Source organism: Acomys minous (assembly GCF_964271855.1).
Source record: "Acomys minous genome assembly, chromosome: 5".
NCBI lineage: Eukaryota > Metazoa > Chordata > Mammalia > Rodentia > Muridae > Acomys > Acomys minous.
The window spans coordinates 12780202-12792994 of NC_140494.1; the positions used below are offsets into that span (position 1 = coordinate 12780202).

Consider the following 12793-nt stretch of genomic DNA (forward strand, 5'->3'; position numbering starts at 1 on the left):
AGACTCCTACGCATATAGTTTGATAGTGGTAAAGTCCTCAGCTAAACAGTGAACTGCTATTACTCCTTTCCGCACACCCCAGACCTCCACCAAATCAACATCCCCATTAAAGATGGCCCAATGGCTGGGCAGTGGTGGCGCAGGCTTTTAATCCTAGCACTTGGGAGGCAGAGGTGGGTGGATCTCTGTGAGTTTGTGGCCAGCCTGGGCTATAGAGAGCCCAGGATATGGAGTTACACAGAGAAACCTTGTCTCGAAAAAAACAAAAATAAGATGGCCCATTGAGCTGGGCATGGTGGTGCACACCTGTAATCCCAGCACTCGAGGAGGCAGAGGCAGGAAGATCTCTGAATCTGAGGCCAGTCTGATCCACAAAGTGAGTCCAAGACAGCCAAGGCTACACAGAGAGACCCTGTCTCAAAAAAACCTAAATAAACAAATAAACAAACAAAATAAAGATGGCCTAGCTCCCAAAAACTGTTCAGCACACTGTTGTCTCCTCAGTGCAGTGACTACAGTATCTTCTGACAACTGAATTTGATTCCTAATATGGTCTCTTCCCCGGGGACCACAGCAACAGTCCTTTAAAATTGTAAACAGGAGCTTTCAGAACCAAGACTTTGTGATACACTGTACAAGTTATCCACGACACTTTTCATAGCTAACTCTGTGCTATTTCTCAAAATTTTGATCTGAAACTCCACTGGTAATGTATTTTCTTTACAAGAACAAGTAGAGGAGGTGACATTAAAAACAATGAAAGCAAACCTGTTAGGAGGAACACGGAAACATAAAAATAGTGGCAGGTTAGTTAAAATGACAGAAATGGAAATTTTACTCCTCAATATTAATGAGGGTTTTTTTTATACCACAGGAAGAAAACATAATCAACAAAGCAAAAATTACCACCTTCTTGCCAGATTTCTTTTAAAAGCAGAAATAAAATCTATTGTAGTCACATTTACACATGAGTATTAAGACTATTATACTGTTGACATTTTCCCGGGATGCTAAGCAATCACCTGCAAGGAGCCCTTTTCCATAGTTCGCTCAGTGGCATGAAGACTTTAAACATCTTAAGTATGAGCTCCACAATAAATTCTCAATTCTGAGAAACATTTGAAAATCACCTGTTTTGCCTCTCAGTATTCTGAAGCTCCCTGTGGTCCCTTTTCAGGTGTTTGGTCAAAGACGTAAAGTACTCTTTTAAAAGATTCTGGAAAGGTTGCTGCTTCTCTGGACTAATTATCTCACTGGGAGGAAAGTTCAAGTTGAACTTCTCCGAGGCACTCTTTACTTTCCTCGGTATGAGTCCAGCTATGTCATCTCCACAATGGCGACAGAAACTAATCACTACAGAGACGTGAGTGTGGGACTCTCGGTCAGCATTGATGATACTTTTCAGCTGTTCATAGATTAAGGAAAGACCTTCCTTGTCCGTGAATATTCCCACTATGGTCAATTCTGCAATGAAACGCAAGTCGGTTCTTAGCTTGGTAATGTTAGGCGTTTTCTCCTCTTTCCTTGCTTCAAAATGTTTTTTCCACACCTGAAGAAGAGAGGGTGCGAAGTCAGCATACCGCTGGTGAAACAGAGAGCAGAGGTGCACAGCACAGTTCACATCAGAGATTTTTAATTTTGCTTCCACAATGGAAGCCACAGCTTCTGCAATATATTTGCTTAAATTCAGGCCATTAAAATCATGAGACAAGGAGTCTCTCTGTTGTTCTGTAATCGTTTTTAGTTTCTTGACAAAAGCAGTATTTTTCTTTAAGCTTGAATCTAGGCGGCTAAAGAAATTTTCCTCTGGTCGGTTGTCTGGAGCATTTTGGTTTTTGCTACGGAGCTCCTTTCGTAACTGATGCCGTTCCCAAGCTTCCTGATGAAGCTGAAGAGATTCCTCTTTCTCTCTATGTAAAAGACAAAACACAAATAAAAATACACATTTTGAAACATCACTGTAAATCACTTAAGATTAAAAGTCAATGAAAAACTAGCCGGGCGTGGTGGCACATGCCTTTAATCCCAGCACATGAGAGGCAGAGGCAGGTGGATCACTGTGAGTTCGAGGCCAGCCTGGTCTACAAAGTGAGTCCAGGACAGCCAAGCTACACAAAGAAACCCTGTCTCAAAAAAACAAAAAACAAAAGAATGAAGTAAAAGTCAATGAAAAAGTATGATCTAAGTATAAGAATTCAAGAGGAACAGAGTGAAAAAAAACAAAATTCAGTTCCTTTTTTTTTGTCTTGTGCTGGTGAGCATTCACCACCTCTTCCATTATTTTCAAAGGTATCTTATTAGTGACTTAATATAATGATAGGACAGTAACCTACTGTGATAGAATGATTTTTGAATAATCCAAACAATCATTCAGTCACTTTGCAAGTTCAATTGATTAAAGGCAGAATGTTCAATATGTAAAATATAAAATGATATGTCTGGGAATGACATAAAGGTTAAACAGAAGCATTGGGTAAATAGAAAAACATTTACACAAGAAACATTTCAGTCAGAGAACAACAATTATAAAATAAACTTAAATTGTTCTGAATTGTTTCTCCATACTCAGTATTTATCAACCTATTAGTAAAGGCCAGCCTGGGTGACATGAGAAACTGTGCCCCTCCTCCAAAAAGAAGATCCTGGGCTGAAGAGACAGCTCAAACTTAGGAGCACAGGCTGCTCTTCCAGAGGACCCAGGTTCAATTCCCAGCACCTACATGGCAGCTCACAACCTAGGACTCCAGTCCAGAGGATCTGTTGCCCTCTTCAGGCCTCCAAAGGCACTGCATGCATGTGGTGCACAGACAAACATGCTGGCACTCATATACATAAAATAAAAATAAAATCCAAAAAATTTTTTCCATGAGCATCAATAAAAAAACAAAAACTCACCAGACATGGTGGTGCATGCCTTTAATCCCAGCACTCAGGAGACAGAGACAGATCGGATCTCTGTGACTTCAAGGCCAGCCTGGTCTACAAAGTAAGTCTAGGCCAGCTAGGGCTGTTACACAGAGAAATCTTGTCTCAAAAAAAAAACAAAAACAAAAACAAGATAACAAAAAACAAAAAACAAAACAAAACAAAAAACCACCTCAGCCAAGCACGGCACACACCTTTAATCCCAGCACTTGGGAGGCAGAGGCAGGCAGACCCCTGTGAATTGGAGGCCAGCCTGGTCTACAAGGTGAGTCCAGGACAGCCATGGCTATGCAGAGAAACCCTGTCTCAGAAAAAAAGCAAACAAACAAACCTTATAACTTAGGAAGTTTGAAAAGGAACTCAAAAGAGAACTGCCAGGTTAAAATCCTTTAATGAATACAAGTTAACTCAATTTAACCTTAAAGAACAGCTAAAAACTGACATAACTTTTTTTCACTCAGAAGATAAAGTTTAAAATGACTTGGGGCAGGGGTGAAGAGAAGAGGCAATTTGATTTTAAGATATTAGAATATACATTTTAAAATATAAAATGGCAAAAAGTAATTTTCCTCTTCCTTGCATAATCATTTCTAGGATACTCTATTGTATACTCTAGGCCCCATGTCCTCGCAGTGTGGAGAGCTATGATGTATTAACAGAGAGGCTGTATTAGAGTGCAGAAATCTTTAAGTTATACACCAAGTACAGGACTTGTAATGAAATGAACAAAAGCATAACTCATTATACATTTGAATTAAGCAAATCAATTATATCCTGTACTGAAAACATTTTAAAATATAAAGTCCATCTGGGCAAATAACACAACGCTTTGTCGAGGACAGGATGTAAGGATATAGGTCTATGGTAGAGTGCTTGCCTTTCAAGCACTAAGGCTCTGGGTTCAAATGCAACACCCCTGAAAAATAAAATATTCCTGAACATTGTCCTCTGGCCTCTTCACAAGAGCCATTCTACGTGTGTGTGTGTGTGTACACACACACATACATACACACACACACACACACACACACACACACGGGGAAGAGAGGTGGAGAGAATTTAAAAATTTTTATTTTGGAAGAAAAGTAAATAAGTAAGAAATTCTGAATAGTTACGGTTGTGAATATTCTAAAATTGCTCACTACTACTGCCTTCCAGACCTTTCTTCCTTGTTAGAAAGGGAGAGACTGGGATTGGAGAACTCTCTCAGTGGTTAAGAGGACTTGCTGCTCTTCCAGAGGACCCAAGCTTGGTTCCCAGGACCCACATCAGTTAACTCACAGGCATCTATAACTATAGCTCCAGGATCTGATGCCCTCCTCTGGCCTCCTGGGTCACTTGCACACATGCCACATAGACACATAAATAAAAAATATAAATCTTTTCTTTTTAAAGGAGAGATTGAGGCTTTGTAAATTTAGTTGCACAATAAATCTTAGTTGAAGAACATCTGCCTAGCATTCAGAAGGTCCGAGGTTCAATCCCTACCACTGAGGGGTGAGGGGGACACTCCTTGAAAAAGGTTTTTATAAACAAAACCCTAGATCACTCTAGACCTCAGAAAACGTTAAAGACTACACTACTGAAAGCACCTCAAACATGGCCCTAGGCAGGGGAACTAGTAAAACAAGCTAACATCCTCTCAAACCTCAAGCTGCAGGCAGCACTTTATCTGAAACAAGCTTTTCCCAAACGCTCCTTCAGATGTCCACACACTGTCAATCAGGCCTTTACACCCTGACTACGGTTTCTTACTTCAGCTGAGCAGCCGCTTCTTCCTGCTGCCGTTTGGCCTGCTCTTCCTGCTTTTTTCTCTCTTCCTCTTCATGTTTCTTCTTCTCTTCGTCCTCCTTCTTCTTTAATTCTTCCTCTGCCTTCACTTTTTCTTCCTCTTTTTTCTTGCGTTCTTTGTCTTCCTTTTTTCTCTTATCTTCTTCCAGTTTCTTCTTCTTGTCTTCTGGGACCTTACTGACCTCCTTCTTGGCAGTGATCTTTAGGTCGTCTTTTGGTTTCTCCTTGCTGCTCACTGGCCGCCTCTCACTGCAGTCTTTTTCCTTGTTGTTTAGTAAAGGTTCTTTTTCTTCCATACTTGCTGACTTTTTACGCTCAGCTGGCATTATGTGACCCAGGACAATCTGTAAGAGTAAAAGAATGTCAGTACTATGGGCAGAATGTTTTTATTTAATGATATGACCTTATTTTTAAAATAAAACATTAACGAAGCTTGGCAACCATAAAAATTTAAAATACATGCAAAGTAGTACAGCTGTGATGAAAAACAATGTCCTACAGGCTAGGGATGTATCTGTGGTAAAGTGCTTGCCTAGCATGCACAATACTCAATCCCCAGCACCACACACACACACACAAAAAAAAATTGCATCCTAGGTTTTATTATTATTATTTTTGTACCTAAATTATTTTCTCTCTAATTAAGGAAACATTCAAGCATAAATGTTGGTTGGGCATGGTAGTGCACATCTTTATCTCAACACTTGGGAAGCAGAGGCAAGCAGACCTCCATGAGTTCCAGGCTAGCCTGGTGTACATAGTAAGTACCAGGACAACCAAGGCACAAGAGACCCTGTCTCAAAAATAAAGCAAAAAAGTGGTAGTACAGCATTTGGAACTTCTAGACACACATCAGCTCCAACCATGATCAACTCTAAAACAATTCATCACTGTAACTGAAAACATCATGAGTAAGCTGTTTCTCTTTGCTTTGGTTTGGTTTATTTGGGTTTTTTGAGTTTTGTTTTGTTTTGATTTGCTTTTTTTTTCAAGACAGGGTTTCTCTGTGTAGCATTGGCTGTCCTGGACTCGCTTTGTAGACCAGACTGACCTTGAACTCACAGAGATCCACCTGTCTCTGCCTCCCTGAGTAGTGGGCCACCACGCCCAGCTTCAAAGGTAAGTTTTTTATTTTTAAAGATTTATTTATTATTTGTACAGTAATGTGTGCCTGTAAACCAGAAAAGGGCACCAGATCTCATTATAGATAATTATGAGCCACCATGTCGTTGCTGGGAATTGAACTCAGGACCTCTGGAAGAACAGACAGACAGTACTCTTAACATCTCTCCAGCCCTCAAGAGTAAGTTTTTACCTAAGCTTTTTACATGTGTTAAGAGCAATGCTAGGTAGGAGATCGCCATAAGTTAAGAGTTCAGCCTGTGTTATACAGTGAATTGCATACCAGTTTTGGCTATACAGTTAAGTCCCTAACTGAAAGAAAGAGAGGGAGAAAGGAAGGAAGGGAAGGAGGGAGGGAGAGAGGGAGAGAGGGAGGGAGGGAGGGAGGGAAGGAAGAAAAAGAAATGACAGGCTCACAAGGTGGCTCAGTGGGTAAAGATGCTTGCTACCAAGTCTGACCCCCCAGGAACTTGCAGGGTGGAAAAAGAGAACCAAGCTGTCATCTAACCTCCGCATGCACTAAAGAAACAGGGAATAAGAAACTGAGCATTGAGGATGCAGCTCAGTGGATGAGTGCGTAGCATGTTTTAGGCCCTGAATTCAACCCTCAGCACTGTGAAACAAGCAAGCAAGTCTGTCTCTTTTGCTGTGATCATAGCTCAGTGGGAGAATGCTATCTAGCATGGGCTAAGCCCTGGTTCAACCCTCAGCAAACACAAGAATAAGGGAGGGGAGAGAGAATGGTTTACTATTTTATACAATATTCATGGGATGTATTTACACAAAAGAACATGTACAAAGCAAAACATCATGCTACCTACAAACCAATGGACAGAAGAGTCATAAACTTTACCCCATTACAATAATCTTATCAAACTTTTAAAATTAAAGAACCTAATATCTTAAATTAGACCAGGCCTTCAATCTCATCAGTACAGGACAATATTTATAAATATAATGCTTAATAAAATCTGTATACTCTGTTCTGTAACTGTCAGTAGGGTAGTCAGAAGCCCAGGAGTTTCTAAACTTCAGCACTATTATTATTTTGAGCAAGCCTGGTGGGTTTTTTGGGTTTTGTTTGTTTAGCAGTACTAGAAATGAAACTCAGGTACTCTACCACTGAGTTATATCCCCAGACTATAAGATAATTCATTCTTTGTGGAACTAAAACATTATCCTACATACCTGAAGCAGCTAAGCACCTCTGTACCCCTCCATGTAATAAATCCAACAGTCCCTCCTCAGATATGACAACAAAATAACTCTAGATGTTAATAAATGGTCCTATGGAACCGAAGTGTCCCTGGCTGAAAACCTGATAAATTAAGCCATTTAAACACAAATTCAACCTAAAGCTGTCCTTCAGTTCCTGTCGTTCAGGCCACCACGTTACAGGTGTTAACTCCCTGCCTGCCTCTCCCGCGCCCCGCCTCCCCCATGCTGGGATTAAAGACGTCAGCCACCACGCCTGGCTTCGGGCAGTACTTTTATGTCTACAAGTTATATACAAGAAAGTCACAATTTTATTTATGAAGTATAAAATTACTTAAACTTCTAAAAATATACACATATTCTTAATCTTAAATATTTTCAACTACAACAATTATAGCAAGAAATCCCAGGTTAATAGCTAAAACATTTGCGATAATAATAAAAACAAATAAGAAATTTACATAACTCTAAAATATTATCAGAAAGACAACTTAGATCAGAAGAATTCTGAAGTAGAGTCACTTAGTGGTCAATGTTCCCCTTCCTTGTTTTTCAGTACATACCCACATTTAAAGTGAAAATACCACACTCTAAAACCAACTTTCTAACAGTACAATACCAATACCTAGTGTCGGGTACCATACTAAACATTTTATGTACATTATCTCATTGAATACTAAAATCTTTATGAGGTGGGTATTGTTTTCCCTATTTATAAATGAGTAAACTGAGACTTAACCAAGTAACTTGACCAAGGTCTCCACAGCTGGTGATAGAACTGGAATGTGAACCCACAGTCTTAACCAAAGTTAAGAATCCTGAGAGGACCAAACTGTGAGATGGAAGACTTGATCACAGACACTTCACTATGACAAGTCATAGAACTACAGACTCAGCAGGACTCTCTGGTGATGGGGAAGCACTTGCTACATAATGCTCCTAACTTACAGGCACAACAATGTTTAAGGTAATACACAATCTTAAGGGTATTAATCATTATATACAACAAAACTTTATGGAACTTGTGATTTGAAGTATCAAGATATTTAAGGATTACAAGAACATAAAATTCTCAAACAACAAAAATTACATCAGAACTTGTAACTACAGTGTTGCTTACAAATTAAATCTTAAATTCTTCTAAAGAATCAACAAACTCTCAGTTTTTATCTGACAGATCCATGAAAGATCATCATTTATAAGCTCAGAGTCCCAAAGTTTTATGGCTCACCAATATTTACCTATTCGGTAAATGTAAATAATTACTACGCTAATAAACAATAACAAATTAAGACAACTCCTGCTTCAGAGGATGATAAACAGACTCCCCAAAACATCGGTAAGTCTTGCTGTCAGAACCAAATTTCAACTAACAAATCTGTAACAAAATGGGCAGGCAGCAGGCGGGGCGCAATGGTGGTGCACACCTTTAGTCCCAGCACTCGGGAGGCAGAGGCAGGCGGATCTCTGTGAATCTGAGGCCAGCCTGGTCCACAAAGAGAGTTCCAGGACAGCCAAGGCTACACAGAAACCCTGTCTTTAAAGCGCAGGCAGCAATGGAACCTGAGAAGAGAGAGCAGGCTTTCATGTCAGATTTTAGGTCTGCACCCCAACTCTGTACCCTACTAGACACTAAAGTCCGGCAACCTCTCGGTTTATTCTAGTGACTTGTCAATAAGATGCAGCTCTTGCCGACGGCTACCGATCTTAGAGTCACAATAGCTCCCATAAGGAAAGCCATTAAATAAATGTCACTTCTCCTTCACACTCAACACTGAACAGGCCATTCCAAGAGCAGAGATCTTCAGAATTAAAGGACTGTAAGATTTTACCCATTCCAAGCCCAAGATTACCCAACTGCTTTAGTGGCTACCCAGTGCTCTTTTCCACTACGTTCATAGACTCAAAGGATTTTTGAAAACCAAATAAACTGTTCTAAACAAACATGAATCCAATAAGTAATTTGTATACTGCCAATTTTTTAAAAATTAAACTGAGCTCATATTTAATAAAACACTAAATTTTTACTTTAAAAACTCAAACTTTAATAATAGCTAAATAATTTACCTAAAATGTCTCCAAATTTTCCACATATTACATGAAAATAATGAATATAAAGTGAGTAGTCTTGAAATATGATTTACTCCTACAAATTACTCTGCTGAATACAATTATATTCAGACAGCCTTTAAAAGGAAAGTATGGTTCAAAGCCATCTTTCTAGTTCCCAAAATAGTGCTCTGGGTACTTGGTCTGTATTAGTTTATTTGGTTTTCTAAATACGTTCTAAACTTCCAAAAGAAAGTAAAATCTATTTCACTAGTAAAAGTTCCAAAGCTGTGTCCTGGAGAGAGGACAGAGAACAGAGCTGTTTCCCTAATAACAGCTACAAGTTTTGCTAAGTACCATATGGTCTATGTATGAAATCACAATTAGACTGTTCTGAAAATACTAGAGTAAGAGAATGACGGTTTACCTTTCAAGTCTGTGTTTTGAACTCAAAATGTCCTAAAGGTAGAACAGCACAGAGATATCTTCCAGCCTCTGAGTTTATTCTTTTACAAATTCCTTATATATATATATGAGACTCATTCAAAATTTTTCAGAAATTTCACCACAGCTCAAAAAGGGCCTTCCTGATGATTTGTATGACTTTTATGAACACCTAAAAACTATGACAAATGAGAAGGGTGAGTAACAATGTTACTTTCGTCTACTGTGTCAATCACTACATGTAAGTTCTTTTAAGAGTCCGGCTACTTGCTACCATGCGTACCCTCAAAGCTGTAGGCAGCCTGTGTGTGGCTCACCAGACCAAATACCGTGTGTTCACTCCTCAGTTCAACAATACTAGTAGCGGGGAGTTAATGAGCCTTGGGAGAGAGGCGAAGCATCAACCAGCCTACCTGATTAAAAGGAAGTCAACTCAAGCTGCCCCCTTCCCACCATCCGCAGGTCCACCTGCCCACGCCATCTCCCACAAACCCCCGAGGTGGTTCGGGTTCCCACCGCTGACTGACACACTTCCCGGCCACAACTCCCATTCCTTGGGGACATCCAAGCCTCAACCCTAACTTCTCGCCCTGCGCTCCCTGAGCACCCAAGCCTCTCGGGCTCGTCTGACTACTTACTCTACATCGCCCCACTTCCTCCTCCACGCTTCCCTCCAGACGCCCGGAGCTCGCCCCAGCCTCTCCACGCCCCCGAAAACCTTACCCCCCCCCCCCGTCCACAGCAGGCTCCCCCGCCTCCAACACCCCGAGGCCGGGCCCAGGCATGTGGGGCAGGCACCTCTATTGCCGCCCCTCATGCCAGCCTCGGCCCGGCCGAGACATTCCCCCATATTGACCAGACCCTCCGGGAAAGGGGTCTGGGGAGCACGACGAACGCGACCCGCTCGTCCCTCCACTGCCTGCCGCCCCCGGAGAGCTGGGGTGCGGAGTCGCCTCTCGGGTCCCCCGGGGAGAAAGCGTTCAGGACGGTATCCCTCAGCGCCAGATCCTCCCTATGGTTGGAGCGGAGGGGGAAGGAGGTTCCCCGGGACTCACCTAAAGCCTGTTGTCAACATTAGCCCCGGGTTTCCCAGCACCAACTCCAGCGCTCGGGCTCTCCCCTCCCCTCCCCCCACCGCGCTCGCAGCCGAGGGCCCGCCTTCCCTCCGCTCCCCCTCCTCCCTCCGCCCGTCGGCCCTCCCGCCCGCCACTCACCAACGCGGCCGGCCTGCCCGGGGGGCGGGGCTAAGGGAGGGAGGAAAAGGAAAAGGCTGCCCGCGGTACTGCCCATCCAAAATGACCCTCGTCGCCAGCCCTCGCTACGTGTTTAGTGCCTAATTTTGGTTCTGAGGTGATAAATATGTATATATATCGAATCTCAAAGATGTGCTATACACGTCAGTGAATCGTTCAAATCTACCTATCGGTGATTTTTTTTTTATATACAGGCAACGAGTAGGGCAACTGCTACCAGCACCTCCAATCAGGGCCCCAGCAGAGGGGTGGAGTGTGCTAAGGACCGGAGGTGGGAAGTGGATTGGTCGTCAGGAAAGGGAAAGCTCCTGAATTGGAGGTGCGCACGCGCAAGACCTTCGCAAGTGGTAGAAGGGGGAGCGGGGACCGGGGAGGGACGGAACTAAGAGGAGGCGTAGTAGAGTGGTGGGATAGTAGAAATACGGAGCGCTATGGAGGACACGTTTGGTTACTTCACTCTCAGAAGAGTTTGCTGCTAGGAACATAAGGAAGGGGTTCAAGGAAGCAAAGTTTGATTGGACTGATGCCGAAAGGATGGAAACTGGAGAAGTTAAAGAATATGGCTGGTGAGGAAGGTAGAGGTCGCTTAGGAATAGGACTAGTCTGGTGGGGGAAATTCCAGAACCAGTTTCAGGCGTTGGGCCTGAAAAAACGCTACAAAGGAGAGCAATCAAAGCTTTGCCCATATGGTTCTTAGAAAGTCCTCTGTTGTATTTCAAGTTTTACAGTAGAATGGAATCGCCCCTTTTTAAAGGGGTGGGGCTACGAGCTTGAACCAAATTGACTTTGAAATGCGTTATCCACTGCTCAACCTACTGTTTTCCCAAGTGGATCGTAATGTGCGTCTGACCTCGGATTTTTGTTGAAAGTGTGGTCTGCCTGGATGTTCATATGGTTCCGCTCTGGCTGGCCCGCAGCCAGAGGAACAAAGATGGAAAACAAGTCTGGATTCTTGCTTGGCATGAGGAGCCCTCATCAGTGTACAAGCCCGCACAAGGACCTGCTCCCAACCTCGAGTACTTGAGATGTTTCCGCTCCGTTTTATTCAGCCTTCACTCATTTGCTTTCTCTCTCAACTCCCCCCCCCCCCATTATTAGCAAGTAAATTCTCTTTCAAATTGCGTCGGCCTTCCTGTGTTAATTTTTTCTTGTTCAAAACAACCAATAGGTAAATTATGTAAAGGGTACCTAAGGAGAGAAAGGTGAATATTAACATTCTGTACCATTGATAAGTAATTATGAGACGTTTTTCTATGACACCACACAAGTGAGGACACCACACAAGTGCGCCCCCACTACCTGGCTCCTTTTCTTATTGTGTCTCATTGTCTTTTCCTGCCCCAGATGCGGTGTGGTGGTTCACATCTGTAATCCCAGGATTTGGGAGGCTGAGATAAGAGCATTGCTACAAATAAGAGGCCAGCCTGACACACATAGTACAATCCTATCTCAAAAAAAATTTTTTTATTTCTTGGGTCTGGGGATATAACTTAGAACATTGCCTTACCTTGCCTGAAGCCCTGGCCTCAACTCAACCCCATTTGAAAACTTAGAAAATATGGGGGCTCAGCAGTTACAATCACTTGCTTTTGCAGGTGCCTGGGTTCAGTTCCCAGCATCCACGTGGTAGCTCACAACCAACAAACTGTAGCTCCAGTTTCAGGGGCTCTGACATCCTCTTCTGGCCTCTGTAGTGTACAGACAGACACCCAGAGTACACGTACATATAAAATAAACTTTAACTTTTAAAAAAGGAAGAAAAAAAAAAGATTTACCCCTGTAATGATGAACAAATTCTCATCCTAAACAAGTCAACCCATGTCTTGTTAACAGGTGTTACTAGGAAATCTTATAAACATGGTGATCAAAAGAGAGGAGCTGAGGTAGAGCTCAGCGGTAGAGCATTTGCTTGCCACTCAGACACCCCTGGGTTTGCTCCCCAGCAGAATACACTAAAGGCTGAGTTATCCAGCTAGATGTAATTAAGCGAACAG

The 12793-nt window shown here is 42.3% G+C and overlaps 1 protein-coding gene and 1 long non-coding RNA gene across 8 annotated transcripts in view; one reads left to right on the plus strand and one right to left on the minus strand.

Annotated features, from left to right (window-relative positions):
* Positions 1 to 10710, minus strand: part of UPF2 (UPF2 regulator of nonsense mediated mRNA decay) — a gene marked incomplete at its 3' end in the record, with an annotated part of 110594 nt that extends 99884 nt beyond the window's left edge. For 6 of the 7 annotated variants that reach the window (XM_084783981.1, XM_084783982.1, XM_084783979.1 and 3 more), the window contains exons 1-3: positions 10602 to 10710; positions 4681 to 5060; positions 1131 to 1910 (exon numbers count right to left, since the gene is read on the minus strand). In XM_084783981.1, the coding sequence (XP_084640107.1) occupies positions 1131 to 1910; positions 4681 to 5042 (1142 nt within the window). In that variant the 5' untranslated portion in view covers positions 5043 to 5060; positions 10602 to 10710. Of the gene's footprint in view, positions 1 to 1130; positions 1911 to 4680; positions 5061 to 7792; positions 8001 to 10601 lie in introns of those variants that run through there. The other variant, XM_084783980.1, reaches the window with a different exon arrangement.
* A 472-nt stretch (positions 10711 to 11182) lies between these two features.
* Positions 11183 to 11920, plus strand: LOC311597217. The gene is made up of 2 exons (XR_014779139.1): positions 11183 to 11365; positions 11669 to 11920. It is a non-coding gene; the product is annotated as an uncharacterized lncRNA (long non-coding RNA).
* Positions 11921 to 12793: the final 873 nt, after the last annotated feature.